Genomic DNA, 16,725 nt, shown 5'->3' with positions numbered 1-16,725 from the left:
ACACTCCGAGACCGTCGAGCCAGAAGACTTCAAATGGCGTCCGCACCGACAGCCCGACGGGAGTTCGAGGAACAGGAAGAGGAAGGTACCTTCTCGATCCAAGACTCAGACTCCGAAGGATTCGACGATACACAAACCGTGAGTAAGACGTCGAAAACCACACAAAGAAACATTTACAAGGCCCAGGGGACGCCACTGCCACCAGGCCATGGCTCGACCCATAAATTCGGTGACCGACCGTCGGCACCGAAAAAGGCCCAAACAGTGCCGAGATCGTCCGACTCCGGTCGAGACACCGGCACGCAGCCTTCTCGGGACCGAGAAAGTGCTGGAGACAAGCCTCGACACCGAGATGCCGGTGTGGACACGGCTCGACGCCGAGACAGCGGCACCGAAACAGATCGACGCCGAGAGGTTTCGGCCCCGAAAAGGAAAAAAGTCACCTCGGAGCCGAAAAAACACGCAGACAAAGTTTCGATGCCGAAACAAACTGCAAGCGACCCAGCTTCGGGCTCTTATACAGAAGAGCACTCGCTAACCTCCCAAATGCAAAAGCATAGGTTTGAGGAAGAGCTACAAGCAACTGATGTGGACCATACGCAAAAGCGTATCTTCATTCAGCAGGGGACAGGAAAAATAAGCACCCTTCCCCCCATTAGGAGAAAGAGAAGGTTGGAGTTCCAGACGGAACAAGCACCACAACCAAAAGTGGTGAAAAGAGTTACACCACCACCCTCTCCTCCGCCCGTGATTAACGTTTCACCAGCACAAACGCCATCACACTCCCCAGCTCACACCACCATGAGCCAGGGTGACCAAGACCAGGACGCATGGGACCTATACGACGCCCCAGTGTCAGATAACAGCCCAGAGGCATACCCTACAAAACCATCTCCACCAGAAGACAGCACCGCGTACTCTCAGGTGGTGGCTAGAGCAGCACAATTTCACAACGTAAGCCTCCACTCAGAACAGGTCGAGGATGATTTCTTGTTCAACACACTCTCCTCCACCCACAGCTCCTACCAAAGCCTGCCTATGCTCCCTGGTATGCTCCGGCACGCAAAAGACATATTTAAGGACCCGGTCAAAAGTAGGGCAATCACACCAAGGGTGGAAAAAAAGTATAAGCCGCCTCCTACGGACCCGGCTTTCATCACAACACAGCTGCCACCAGACTCTGTTGTTGTAGGAGCAGCTAGGAAAAGGGCCAACTCTCACACATCTGGAGATGCACCACCCCCAGATAAAAAAAGCCGCAAGTTCGATGCAGCTGGTAAGAGAGTCGCAGCACAAGCTGCAAACCAGTGGCGCATCGCGAACTCCCAGGCACTACTTGCGCGCTATGACAGAGCCCACTGGGACGAGATGCAACATCTCATTGAACATCTGCCCAAAGACTTCCAAAATAGGGCAAAACAAGTGGTTGAGGAGGGACAGACCATCTCCAACAACCAGATCCGTTCCTCCATGGACGCTGCAGATACAGCTGCACGGACAATTAATACATCTGTAACTATCAGAAGGCATGCATGGCTCCGAACGTCTGGATTTAAACCAGAGATTCAACAAGCAGTTCTCAATATGCCTTTTAATGAAAAAGAACTGTTCGGTCCAGAAGTGGACACAGCGATTGAGAAACTCAAAAAAGATACAGACACTGCCAAAGCCATGGGCGCACTCTACTCCCCGCAGAGCAGAGGGAATTACAGCACATTCCGTAAAACGCCCTTTCGAGGGGGGTTTCGGGGTCAAAGCACACAAGCCAGCACCTCACAAGCAACACCGTCCACTTACCAGGGACAGTATAGAGGAGGTTTTCGGGGACAATATAGAGGAGGGCAATTCCCTAGAAATAGAGGGAGATTTCAAAGCCCCAAAACCCCTACTACTAAACAATGACTCACATGTCACTCACCCCCTCCACACAACACCAGTGGGGGGAAGAATAGGTCATCATTACAAAGCATGGGAGGAAATCACTACAGACACTTGGGTTCTAGCAATTATCCAACATGGTTATTGCATAGAATTTCTACAATTCCCTCCAAACATACCACCAAAAGCACAAAATTTAACAACACACCATTCCAATCTCCTGGAGATAGAAGTGCAGGCACTATTGCAAAAGAATGCAATCGAATTAGTGCCAAACACACAAATAAACACAGGAGTTTACTCACTGTACTTTCTGATACCAAAGAAGGACAAAACGCTGAGACCAATCCTAGACCTCAGAGTAGTGAACACTTTCATCAAATCAGACCACTTCCACATGGTCACACTACAAGAAGTATTGCCATTGCTAAAACTGCACGACTACATGGCAACTTTAGACCTCAAGGATGCTTATTTCCATATACCAATACACCCATCGCACAGGAAATACCTAAGGTTTGTATTCAAAGGAATACATTACCAATTCAAGGTACTGCCTTTCGGATTAACAACCGCACCAAGAGTCTTTACCAAATGTCTAGCAGTGGTCGCAGCACACATAAGAAGGCAGCAAATACATGTGTTCCCATATCTAGACGACTGGCTAATCAAAGCCCATTCGTTAATAGAGTGCTCAAATCACACAAATCATATCATACAAACCCTCTTCAAACTAGGGTTCACCGTCAATTTCACAAAATCCAAAATTCTGCCACGCAAGGTACAACAATACCTGGGAGCCATAATAGACACATCAAAAGGAGTAGCCACTCCGAGTCCACAAAGAATTCAAAATTTCAACACCATCATACAACGCATGTATCCAACACAAAAGATACAGGCAAAGATGGTATTACAACTCCTAGGCATGATGTCATCATGCATAGCCATTGTCCCAAACGCAAGACTGCACATGAGGCCCTTACAACAATGCCTAGCATCACAGTGGTCTCAAGCACAGGGTCACCTTCTAGATCTGGTGTTAATAGACCGCCAAACTTACCTCTCGCTTCTGTGGTGGAACAACATAAATTTAAACAAGGGGCGGCCTTTCCAAGACCCAGTGCCACAATACGTAATAACAACAGATGCTTCCATGACAGGGTGGGGAGCACACCTCAATCAACACAGCATACAAGGACAATGGAACGTACATCAAACAAAACTGCATATCAATCACCTAGAACTTCTAGCAGTTTTTCAAGCACTAAAAGCTTTCCAACCAATAATAGTTCACAAATACATTCTCGTCAAAACAGACAACATGACAACAATGTATTATCTAAACAAGCAGGGAGGGACGCACTCCACGCAGTTAAGCCTGCTAGCACAAAAAATTTGGCATTGGGCAATTCACAACCAAATTCGCCTAATTGCACAGTTTATACCAGGGATACAAAATCAACTCGCAGACAATCTCTCTCGAGATCACCAACAGGTCCACGAATGGGAAATTCACCCCCAAATACTGAACACTTATTTCAAACTCTGGGGAACACCTCAGATAGACTTGTTTGCGACAAGGGAGAACGCAAAATGCCAAAACTTCGCATCCAGATACCCACACAAACAATCCCAAGGCAATGCCCTATGGATGAACTGGTCAGGGATATTTGCTTACGCTTTTCCTCCTCTCCCTCTCCTTCCTTACCTGGTAAACAAACTCAGTCAAAGCAAACTCAAACTCATATTGATAGCACCAACTTGGGCAAGGCAACCCTGGTACACAACGCTGCTAGACCTATCAGTGGTACCCTGCATCAAATTGCCCAACAGGCCAGATCTGTTGACACAGCACAACCAAAAGATCAGACACCCAGATCCAGCATCGCTGAATCTAGCAATCTGGCTCCTGAAATCCTAGAATTCGGGCACTTACAACTTACCCAAGAATGTATGGAAGTCATAAAACAAGCAAGAAGGCCATCCACCAGGCACTGCTATGCAAGTAAATGGAAGAGGTTTGTTTGCTACTGCCATATTAATCAAATACAACCATTACACACAACTCCAGAACATGTAGTGGGTTACTTGCTTCACTTACAAAAATCTAACCTAGCTTTCTCTTCCATTAAGATTCACCTTGCAGCAATATCTGCATACCTGCAGACTACCTATTCAACTTCCCTATATAAAATACCAGTCATTAAAGCATTCATGGAGGGCCTTAGGAGAATTATACCACCAAGAACACTACCTGTTCCTTCATGGAACCTAAATGTTGTCCTAACTAGACTTATGGGTCCACCTTTTGAACCCATGCACTCCTGCGACATACAGTTCCTAACCTGGAAGGTGGCATTTCTCATCGCCATTACTTCCCTGAGAAGAGTAAGCGAGATTCAGGCGTTTACTATACAGGAACCTTTTATACAACTACACAAAAATAAAGTCGTCCTAAGGACCAATCCTAAATTTTTGCCTAAGGTTATTTCACCGTTCCATCTAAATCAAACAGTGGAACTTCCAGTGTTCTTTCCACAGCCAGATACCGTAGCTGAAAGGGCACTACATACATTAGATGTCAAAAGAGCATTAATGTATTACATTGACAGAACAAAGAACATCAGAAAGACTAAACAACTCTTTATTGCATTTCAAAAACCTCATGCAGGAAACCCAATTTCAAAACAAGGTATAGCCAGATGGATAGTTAAATGCATCCAAATCTGCTACCTTAAAGCTAAACGACAGCTGCCCATTACACCAAGGGCACACTCAACCAGAAAGAAAGGTGCTACCATGGCCTTTCTAGGAAACATCCCAATGCAAGAAATATGTAAGGCAGCCACATGGTCTACGCCTCACACATTCACCAAGCACTACTGTGTAGACGTGTTATCCGCACAACAAGCCACAGTAGGTCAAGCTGTATTAAGGACATTATTTCAGACTACTTCCACTCCTACAGGCTGATCCACCGCTTTTGGGGAAATAACTGCTTACTAGTCTATTGCAGAACATGCGTATCTACAGCGACAGATGCCATCGAACTGAAAATGTCACTTACCCAGTGTACATCTGTTCGTGGCATCAGTCGCAGTAGATTCGCATGTGCCCACCCGCCTCCCCGGGAGCCTGTAGCAGTTTGGAAGTTACCTTCAATTATTTATATATGTATCATCTCAACCTTAAATAGGTGCATACTTAGTCACTCCATTGCATGGGCACTATTACTACAATTCAACTCCTACCTCACCCTCTGCGGGGAAAAACAATCGAAGATGGAGTCGACGCCCATGCGCAATGGAGACAAAAGGAGGAGTCACTCGGTCCCGTGACTCGAAAGACTTCTTCGAAGAAAAACAACTTGTAACACTCCGGCCCAACACCAGATGGCGAGCTATTGCAGAACATGCGAATCTACTGCGACTGATGCCACGAACAGATGTACACTGGGTAAGTGACATTTTCATTTCATGCAGGACAATGCTCCATCACACGCGTCCAAGTACTCCACAGCGTGGCTGGCAAGAAAGGGTATAAAAGAAGGAAATCTAATGACATGGCCTCCTTGTTCACCTGATCTGAACCCCATTGAGAACCTGTGGTCCATCATCAAATGTGAGATTTACAAGGAGGGAAAACAGTACACCTCTCTGAACAGTGTCTGGGAGGCTGTGGTTGCTGCTGCACGCAATGTTGATGGTGAACAGATCAAAACACTGACAGAATCCATGGATGGCAGGCTTTTGAGTGTCCTTGCAAAGAAAGGTGGCTATATTGGTCACTGATTTGTTTTTGTTTTGTTTTTGAATGTCAGAAATGTATATTTGTGAATGTTGAGATGTTCTATTGGTTTCACTGGTAATAATAAATAATTGAAATGGGTATATATTTTTTTTTGTTAAGTTGCCTAATAATTATGCACAGTAATAGTCACCTGCACACACAGATATCCCCCTAACATAGCTAAAACTAAAAACAAACTAAAAACTACTTCCAAAAATATTCAGCTTTGATATTAATGAGTTTTTTGGGTTCATTGAGAACATGGTTGTTGTTCAATAATAAAATTAATCCTCAAAAATACAACTTGCCTAATAATTCTGCACTCCCTGTATCAAGATTCCTTCAATTTTAATCCCAGCTTTGTCCTGCTGCAGTGATATCGCTTTTCATACCTCGGTGACAGATTCCTGTCTCTCTGACCAAAGTTAGGCCTGTTTACCGCTACATTTTGTCTCATACCAACATTCAACCCATGACTTGCTAGTATTTGACTTCAGTCCCTGAGTCAGCATATCTTCCTTTTTTGATTTCCCCTAGACCAGGTTCTGTCTCATTGACTAATGTTATGTTTTCCTTATTAGTTATTCCTTTATTTATCTCTTGGTATCATCCCTTACACGCTCTGTCGAGCAACTGCAGTGTTTATCTGTTTCTTCACAGTGCTGTTTCTCTCCTGAGACAGCCACACCAAAGTCATTATCAATGAGACTCACAGGTACATCTACATGCGTCGTCCTATATTTTTAGTATTCATCCTAGTTGTCATTCTGCTCATTAAAAACGCTCCTTTTGTCACACAGAAATATTTTTTTCAACCCATTGACAACTAACCACTACTGTGAAATCTGCCAATGTTAGCAATGGTATATAACTACTATTATATTCACTCTTAACTCGGATGATACTTGAAAACCACAATGGCTCCATTCTCCCCGAGCCACTACTGCTTCCGTTTGAACTATCTTTAATTAAAGCAATTCCCTATTTTAGTCCACGACCCTTTTCAGACAGTTAAATGAACAGGCTTGATGGATGTTAGACATCCCATTAGCTTTTCTATATTGACGATCCCCCACTCTCCTGCAATACTGAATACCTGTGATGACTGATATTGTCAACTCATTAAACTCCTACTAAACTAACAAACGACTAGTGAAAGTTTCTATCACAACAAGATTGACATATGATCATATACCTCCCTTCACTGACACATTCCTACTTTTGATTTCCAGTCCCACAAATCGTACAAGAGCATATTTCCTATCTGAATTCTACAGGTAACTGGTGATGCACTTTCCTCCAACTTCTACATTACAACTCCACCAAAACCGTACTTCCAAATTAAAATTAAGTTGGCTTGCTCGCAATTTTCCGTGTTGCACAGTTTGACACATTTTCCCACGTTAGTGCAAACATTTATTTTTATTTTTAAAAAAAAGTTCGCTTTTTTAGCTTTGTTTTGTCAGTCACTTTGTCTTTCACCCTGTTCTGTATTTTATTAAATTTGATATGGCTTTCATGTTTTATTACAACAAGTGGTATGCCTGCCCTTCTGTTGTGCATCTTACTAAATTTATTATTTAGATTACATGTTTAATGTACACAGCTTTGAAGTCCTAGTCCTGCACTCCACAGAGGGCGAAACATGCATTGGCTGTCCCTTTTCGTCAAAGAATAAAGACCTGGTTATTCCTTCCCAGGAGTGAAATAATGCACCCATGATCCAACGGTGCCATGAAACTGCTACATCTTGTGCTGTTATTTTGGAAATGGTTACCTAAAGTGTCCAATGTCCGAGATGTAACTTTATCTAACCAGGATGCTTCTAGGACCATTTTCCAGTATGTCAGTGTGTTTTAGGTGACATGGTGTAGTATCCCAGATTGTTTTTAGTAATTATTTTTGACAATATAATCCTTCAATGTGACGTTCTGCAAAATTGCTTAATGGCTACCAAACTATGTGTAACTTGACGCAAATTGTTTACATTTTGATTGTCTTTAGGCGAGAGGCTGTTCCCTCTAATTCAAAATATGCATCCAACTTTGGCGGGTAAAATTACTGGCATGTTGCTGGAGATTGACAACTCTGAGCTTCTTCACATGCTTGAATCTCCAGAATCTCTTCGTTCCAAGGTATGCCAACACTGTTCATTTAACGTAGTTACATTATGATTTGCTGAAGTATGCAAAATGTAAATGAATTCCAAAATCACTTATTTCAAAAATCTGTATCTCAGGAACCCTTCGATGGATTTTTATTTTTATTGACTGGTCCTAAGAAAAATTGGTAGTGTGTTACACAGTGAGGTCTCAAAACCACACCATAATACACCACATTTCCTCACAGATGCGGATTTATTTTCCACTAACTCAGCCATAGTTAAGTGAAGAGCTATTCTAAGATTTGCTCACACTGAACATGCAGTAGAAGCTCTGGCAGTCGAAGGCCCAACAGGAAGAAGGTTGACAGTGCTAGTCTGTGATTAGAGTTTGGCTCATTTACAGTGATGTCAATCTGATGTAAATGGTCTGTGTAAAGTTCAATGTTATTCAATGTAATGTACACTGTTATGTTAACATTGTTTACGGAGGGTTCCAAGCCAGATGGCTTACAAGTAACTTTTCCCATACTTGGCTTTCATTGTTGTCCTTGCAGTCTTGACTTTGCTGGCCAAATTGATCCTGTGCAAAAAATAAAATGTAGGATGGTTTAACTCTCAACTCCTCTCCTAACCTCCTCCTCCCCTCCCACCCAAAAAACATGCTCTTATCTGCCTTTTTATACCTATGATGTTGGACTGTATTTTGAGCATTAAGTGCAACTGTTTGTCTGAAATTCCAGTCCTGGGGTATTTACTTCGTTTCCTGCAGAGGAGATACTCTGTGACTTTTAAGGACTCCCCCAGGCCACTGCTAAGAAAGGGGAGGTGCACTGAGGTATCATTTCATTATTGTTGGGAAACTTTCATTGGTCTGTCATTTGGTGCACGTTTCCTGTATTGCTTACATCAATTGCAGCACAATACTAGAGCAAGTGCAAATTCATTTTTCACAGTGGTTTTGGAGCAGGTTAAAACTTGGAACTTGGCAAGTCCCTATTAAGAAGTTAAAATACTCTGCATGTAAAGCTGCTCTACCTGGGATAGCATTCAAGAAGTAAACTGAATAATGGCATGTTTGTCTTCCATTAGTAGTGATGGTGTCACTGACAGTGTCTGTTATTGCAGTTGGCTATTAACTGCATGAAAGCTCAAATTTTGGACTGACTAACTTTAGTGTATGCTTTCAGCACACAGATTTCAATCTGGCAACAAAGTAGTAAGTTATTTTAATATCCATGTTTGCACTGGACTGTAAGTTGGTGCCTCGTGAATTTGTGCAGCACAGCAAATGCATCATTGGAGGGGATCAAGAGTGACTAGGGCAATAGTGGTGCCCAGACCTGCTCAACCTGGCACTTCAATTTCCCAGGAGACACTACACCTACTTTCAGGATCTCAGGCAGGATCTTCCACCGCAGCCTTCACTTGCTGAGCTGTACAGCCTGCAGTACCAACATGGAATCTTTCTTAGAACTGCATGAAGTTGTTGATGTGAAGAGTCTGTATATTTGTTGCTCTTGCACCTTTTAATGGAAGAGGTTCCGCATATAGTGTCTCCAGATTCAAGCGTACTGGAGAAATTGTCTTCATTGAGCTAAATCTGGCCTTCAGTTCTCTTCCAGAATGTTTGACTGTGATCACTGCGTACAGGGAAAGTCCTAGGTGGGCATCCTTTTTCAGTGTGCCGATAATAAAGAATTTCACTGGGCTGTCTGTTGATAAGCACTGAATCTACACCGTGCAGATACCCAGGAGTACTTATTTCGAATTCTTATTTTTACAGTCTCTTCCTCCCACTTCTGAAAGGCCAGGAGGCACATGTAGGAAGCTGGCTCTCTATATACTTTACCAAATTAAGGTATAATGTGCACAGATCCAGTGGATCCCCAGAGGCTAAAGTAGATAATACTTGTAGGAAGCTGACCTGGTGTGTGGTGAGCACCTGTGGTGTTATCGCCCTATACCAGGTTCAGGTATCCCCTATTAGTGAGGTGTAGTCAGTGTCTAGGAAGCCATGCTCTCCAGAGGTAGCTGTGGATGAGCAGCCAATGCTTATCAAGGAGACATGCAGATATCATGCAATACCACTTAGTCACACAGCACTTAAAACACATGAAAGAACCACACAGTGTACGTTATTTTAGTGACACAAGTGTTAAAATACTGTATAGCCCATACCCGAAAGGTAAGTACCAGAGTGCCCCGCCCCCCCACCCCCCCCCACCCCCCCCACCCCCCGCGACCAGGAAAGAAGAAGTAAGTACCTGTTTTTTTCCCCAAACCCACAGAGAAACTGGACAGTGCAAGACCCAATCAAGACTGCAAGAAACAGAAGATGGATCCAGCCAGGAAAGTAACTTCAAATGAAGGGGACCAAGTCCACTTCCAGTTGGGAGTGTCTGGTTGGGGCAGGAGCCACCACCCACCCTTCTGGAGATGCAGGACCAGGTAGATGGTTCAGACTAGGAGTTGGCTACGCAGCACAGGGCAGAGGAAGAGTTCCAAAAGTGATGCAGTCGATGTCCCATGTCAGAAGAAGAATTGCAGTCCGTCAGTGGTGTGGAAAAACCACCAACAAGCCTTGGCAAAGGAAAGAGTTGCAGAACAGCCAGCGACCAGGAACGTCCGAGGGGACTCAACCCAAGGAGGGGAGTCCCAGGTGTCCCCCAGCACTCAGGAGAGCAATAAGTCATTGATGCAGCCCCCACAGGCAACTCAAGCAGTAGGCACAGGAGTCTCAGTGAGTCCCACTCAGTACACCTGGAAAGGAATCCCGAGTCGCTGGAGCAGGAGACCACACGTTGCAGGAGGCTGGGGCTACACAGAGCCTGAAGATCCCCCAGAAGAGCCGACAAGCCTTGGTAGCTGCAAGAGTCGCTGTGCACAGGGGTACTGTCCTGCAAGCAGAGTCAAGGACTCACCACCTCTAAAGTTGGACAGCTGGTAGAGGGGACAAAGTGTACACCACTCAAGACCACCACCTCTGTTGCAGGATCCACGCAGAGTTGCAGGAGAGAGGACCCACACAGCCAGTCGTTGCAGTTGCTACCTGCGGATGCAGGGGAGTAACTCCTTCACTCCATAGGAGATTCCTTCTTGCTTCAGACTGAAGACTCCCTCAGCAGATGCACAGCCGGGGAAATGTTGAAGTTGCTGGAAGGAGCCGGAGGAACAGCGTTGCAGAGCGAAGTCGCTGGAGCTGCAGATTGTAGGCTCTTGTGAAGTCCACTGGCCAGACGTGGAAGTGAACGTTGCAGAGGAGTTCTGCTGGAATCTTGCCCATCGAATCTAAGGACCCAGCCAAGAGGAAGACCATAAATAGCCCTGGAAGGTGATTTGGTCCCCTAGCAAGGTGACCACTTATCAGGAGGGGGTTGTGATTCACCTGCCTGACCTGGCCACGCAGATGCTCCCAGAGGCATCTGCCCACCTTGGATTCAAGATGGCAGAACCAAGAGGCTACCTGGAGGAGCTCTGGGCACCACCCCTGGGGTGGTGATGGACAGGGGAGTGGTAACTCCCCTTTCCATTGTCCAGTTTCACGCCAGAGCAGGCACTGGAGGTCCCTGAACTGGTGCAGACTGGTTTATGCAAGATGGGCACCAAATGTGTGCACCAGTGGCTTGGGGGGGGCTACCCCTCACAAACTTCAAAAGGTCAAGCAACAGGAGGGCAGAAACCCATCTGAGACTGCCCAGAAAACCCCAGAAAGCCGGTAGGAACAATGCTGGGGGTCCTCTAAGGGTCCCTAGAGTGCATGAAATCATACAACCAATACTGGCAATAGTATTGTGGTATGAATGAGACATGTTTGATGCCAAACATGCCCAGGCTTGGAGTTAACATTATGTAGCTGGACATAGGTAGTGGCCTATGTCCAGTACACGTGTAAATTGGCGTCCCCGCACTCGTAAAGTCCAGGAGAATTGATCTAGAGTTTTTTGGGTGTACTTTCCTACAGCAGTCCAGAATTACATCACATGGAGTTTGTTGGGTGCCCTCACACACAGGTACTTGCACCCTGCCATCTGGGCTTTGAGGGCCTACTATAGGAGTGACTTTCATGCACCATTTCATGCAGGCTGCAATGGCAGGGCTGCAAAAACTTTACATGGGCTCCCATGGGTGGCATAATACATGCTGCAGCCCATGGGGGCACCAGTATGCCAAATGTGGGGCATTTGAAGTCCCAGCTACCAAGCTTAGAGGGAGAGAGCACAGTCACTGGGGTCCTGGTTATCAGGATCCCAGTGAACACAGTCAAAACATGCTGACATCAGGCAAAAAGTGGGGGTAACCATGCCAAAAAGAGGGTACTTTCCTACAGCAGTCCAGAATTACATCACATGGAATTCTAAAGGGAAAGGCGTAGAGAGTTATAGAGTAAAGTGTCACAATTCATAATTGAAGTGTATTTGAACCAGTCAAGAGTTGGCCAAGAAAATGCTTTCTAGTACAGTTCGTGAAGTGAGGTACAAATAGTCATTGAGGTCAGCCATGCGAAGTATCCCTAACTGCCAAGAAGTCTGGCGCATTTTAAATGGTACGATCGGATTCACAGACTGTATAGCATGTAACTGCCAGGTCAAAGGTTGCAGAGAGGACAATACCAAACGTCCTTTGTGCAACCCATAATTGGTAGGAAAAACGATCATTCGAGGCATCCATTTTAAAGGGTGTGGGGATTAATGGGCGTACTCATGAGACCTTGTGGGCTGAGGTTTCTGAAATGATCATGACTAGATTTAGTATGTTATTAAATATTTGTAATCATATAACCCAATTGATAGAAATGGGAAATAAGTGATTAGGACATACGGAATCTAGCAAGTAGAAATAGGGTTATATTGATAAGAATTGCATTTTAAGAGACAAGTAAAACAGAATAAGCCGTTAGAATACGTCATAAAAAATATATTGACAATAGAAGAATTAGAGACTACAAAGTCCCCTTTGTATTGGTACAGTAATTATGAATGTATAACCTTATTTGGGTCCATTATTTCAATACATTTAATATATTAAATATAATTTAAGGTATCTGTAAGGTAGCTATTTGGATGTCTGCATATAGTTTTGCTAAGCATTACTGCAAAACCAATAGTCAACTAGGTCAGGCCTCTCTCCGCAATACATTTCCTCAATGATGGCTATTGTCGCTTTGCCACTGTCCTTCAAACCCTCCTCCAGGAAAATGTTTGCTTGCAACTATTCAGATTATTTGTGAATATCACAGAATCCCATGAAAAAGAACAAATTCTTATCTGTAATCCTAGTTCAATGTCCTGGGTGTTCTCTCTCAATAGATAGGGAACTCTCCCACCTCCTCGCCAAGTTCAAAGGAACTTGGCAAACACGCTATAGAAAATACATTATACAATGTTTTATCTCCTTCAAAGCGAAATGCCTCACAGACCCTGCACTGCATGATAAAACTGCCTGGCTCTGGAATACTTAAAGGTGAAGTGTTTTAATAGTTAATGTATTTGCCCAACGTATTAGAGGCTAATTTCTTTTTCTACTTTTGGAGTTTTAAAAAGGGCTAGTTGTAGGAAGTTGGCTCTGTATGCACTATTTCAAAGTAAGGAATAGTATGCACAGAGTCCAAGAGTTCCCCTTAGAGGTAAGATAGTGGCAAAAAGAGATAATACTAATGCTCTATTTTGTGGTAGTGTGGTCGAGCAGTAGGCTTATCAAAGTAGTAGTGTTAAGCATTTGTTGTACATACACACAGGCAATAAATGAGGAACACACACTCAGAGACAAATCCAGCCAATAGGTTTTGTTATAGAAAAATATCTTTTCTTAGTTTATTTTAAGAACCACAGGTTCAAATTCTACATGTAATATCTCATTTGAAAGGTATTGCAGGTAAGTACTTTAGGAACTTTGAATAATTACAGTAGCATATATACTTTTCACATAAAACACAAATAGCTGTTTTAAAAGTGGACACTTAGTGCAATTTTCACAGTTCCTGGGGGAGGTAAAGTATTATTTTTAGCAGGTAAGTAAATCACTTACAGGTCACAGTTTTGGGTCCAAGGTAGCCCACTGTTGGGGGTTCAGAGCAACCCCAAAGTTACCACACCAGCAACTCGGGGCCGGTCAGGTGCAGAGGTCAAAGCGGTGCCCAAAACACATAGGCTTCAATGGAGAGAAGGGGGTGCCCCGGTTCCAGTCTGCCAGCAGGTAAGTACCCGCGTCTTCGGAGGGCAGACCAGGGGGGTTTTGTAGGGCACCGGGGGGGGACACAAGTCAGCACAAAAAGTACACCCTCAGCAGCGCGGGGGCGGCCGGGTGCAGTGTGTAAACAAGCGTCGGGTTCTCTGTAGGTTCCAATGGGAGACCAAGGGGTCTCTTCAGCGGTGCAGGCAGGCAAGGGGGGGGCTCCTCGGGGTAGCCACCACCTGGGCAAGGGAGAGGGCCTCCTGGGGGTCACTCCTGCACAGAAGTTCTGTTCCTTCAGGTGCTGGGGGCTGCGGGTGCAGGGTCTTTTCCAGCCGTCGGGACTTTAGGTTCAGGCAGTCGCGGTCAGGGGGAGCCTCGGGATTCCCTCTGCAGGCGTCGCTGTGGGGGCTCAGGGGGGACAACTTTGGTTACTCACGGTCTCGGAGTCGCCGGAGGGTCCTCCCTGAGGTGTTGGTTCTCCACCAGTCGAGTCGGGGTCGCCGGGTGCAGTGTTGCAAGTCTCACGCTTCTTGCGGGGGTTCGCAGGGGTCTTTAAATCTGCTCCTCTGTAACAAAGTTGCAGTTCTTTTGGAGCAGTGCCGCTGTCCTCGGGAGTTCCTTGTCTTTCTTGAAGCAGGGCAGTCCTCTGAGGATTCAGAGGTCGCTGGTCCTTTGGAAAGCGTCGCTGGAGCAGGTTTCTTTGGAAGGCAGGAGACAGGCCGGTAAGACTGGGGCCAAAGCAGTTGGTGTCTTCTGTTCTTCTTCTGCAGGGTTTTTCAGCTCAGCAGTCCTCTTCTTGTAGTTTCAGGAATCTAAATCTTTAGGTTCAGGGAAGCCCTTAAATACTAAATTTAAGGGCGTGTTTAGGTCTGGGGGGTTAGTAGCCAATGGCTACTAGCCCTGAGGGTGGGTACACCCTCTTTGTGCCTCCTCCCAAGGGGAGGGGGTCACATCCCTAATCCTATTGGGGAATCCTCCATCTGCAAGATGGAGGATTTCTAAAAGTTAGTCACTTCAGCTCAGGACACCTTAGGGGCTGTCCTGACTGGCCAGTGACTCCTCCTTGTTATTCTCATTATTTCCTTGGTTAGAACTATTTTTGAAGGCTAAAAAAAGGTAGTGGAAATTGTTGCCTTGTATCTATAGGTTTTTCACTGAGAAATTCTTTAAACAAAGTTCTTTAGGCATCTTACATGTGCAGAGATATTAAGATTGTTTTGAAATGCAAAGACAATGCCCATAAGAGCTTGAAGGTAAGCAACTTTCCCTTTCTATTCCATTGTACGGCTATACATTGAAGTTGTAAACCACCCAGACTACTCAGTTGCAGAACCCTCGGAATAGTAAACTAGTTAGTCCCCGTAAGAATGTAAGCAACTGGTAGTGCAGTGTCAAGCATCCGCTCTAGTGAAGCTGCCTAGCTGGCTTTATTTTATATGTTGCCTTTAAAAGGAAAAAGGTTGCACCTGATGTGTCACTAAAAAACACTGCACTGTCTCAGTATGTCCTTTTTTTATAAAATACTTTTTGTATTGAAGTTTTATTCTTAAATCTGTATATTTTTTGTGTTGAAATATGAATGATGTGTTATTTTTCTTTGAAATAACTTTATTTCCTGGCCTCCTCAACCCCGCCCCCCTTGTCCTCCCCTCCCCCCTCAAAAAGTGAACCAGTCACTGTTTTTGCTACACTGACATTGCCTGGGTACTTTTGTGTAGCTTTTTTTTGTTACATGAAAGGATTTTGAGCCGCCTTAGAATTCTGCAGGCAGTTTTTTCCCATTGCCGTGATTTTTCATCTTTATTTTATTTGTATCTTTATATAGCTTTTCATATTTAAAAAATGAATTAACTCTGCCTTTAAAATAATATGTGCACTATCCAAAGTATTCAAACAATATTGTAAATGTGTACAAAGGAGTGTTACTGTTAAAGCAGATCTTTGTGCAGAAGAGTGACATCGTTTTACAGCCAGATTACCTGTAAATGAATTTCCCCCTCTTCATAGGTTGATGAAGCTGTTGCTGTATTGCAAGCTCACCAGGCTAAGGAGGCAGCACAAAAAGTTAACAATGCCACTGGTGTTCCAAGCGTTTAGAACGTGAGTATTTGCTATACTTAATTATGTAGAGAGGAACAGGGAATAATAACTTTTTTACATAAAATAAGGTGCAAGCCTAATAATTGGCTATGTAAGAAGATGCACCCATTTTCACACTTGTTTGATGCTTACCTCTGTTATAACGGTAACTAAATTGTAACTTATTGTGAGCACTTTGGAAGTGTATGCCTGTTGACTAAAACATTTAATCTTCATTTGAAGTTACCTTACCAACCTCTAGATAGTTTTTTTTTCTCGTAAGTGCAGTGTGCTTGGGATGTTTCTCACTAAAACTATAAGCTTCAAGTCCTGCTGACTGCAGACTTTCGAAGTCTGTTATGGACCCAAATGATTTTTGTTGTTGGTGTCTTCCATCAAAGCAGGATGCGGAGTAATACAATAAGTGCTTCCTGGTGCATCTGAAGGCTTTAGGGTAGTGGGAGTTTAAGCTTTATGTCACTGAGCATAAGCAAATCCCAGCTTTGATCTAGGTCCCCTGTCCTCTGGTAAGTGGAAGACGAAGCCAAAATGACAGTTGTGACAAGCACAAGTAATCCTGGTGTAAGGAGCTGCTTGTTGCTTACACTCAAGGGAGATGGGGGGGTCACGCAGTCGACTTGACAAGTACCAGACTGCACATTTGTTCTTTTCCAGCTTCATTTTGCAGTTGGAGCTGGTGC

General features: G+C 44.4%; 1 protein-coding gene across 1 annotated transcript in view; it reads left to right on the top strand.

The window, feature by feature from the left end:
- PABPC1 (poly(A) binding protein cytoplasmic 1) overlaps window positions 1-16,045 on the top strand; it is a 300,149-nt gene extending 284,104 nt beyond the window's left edge. Inside the window, exons 14-15 of the mRNA XM_069220563.1 lie at window positions 7,675-7,805; window positions 15,953-16,045. Of these exons, the coding sequence (XP_069076664.1) occupies window positions 7,675-7,805; window positions 15,953-16,042 (221 nt within the window). The 3' untranslated portion in view covers window positions 16,043-16,045. The remainder of the gene's footprint in view (window positions 1-7,674; window positions 7,806-15,952) is intronic.
- Window positions 16,046-16,725: the final 680 nt, after the last annotated feature.

The sequence above is a fragment of the Pleurodeles waltl genome, chromosome 2_2, assembly GCF_031143425.1.
Source record: "Pleurodeles waltl isolate 20211129_DDA chromosome 2_2, aPleWal1.hap1.20221129, whole genome shotgun sequence".
Classification (NCBI taxonomy): domain Eukaryota; kingdom Metazoa; phylum Chordata; class Amphibia; order Caudata; family Salamandridae; genus Pleurodeles; species Pleurodeles waltl.
The sequence above is the reverse complement of the archived record's forward strand: the minus strand, read 5'-3'. Positions and strand labels throughout refer to the sequence as shown.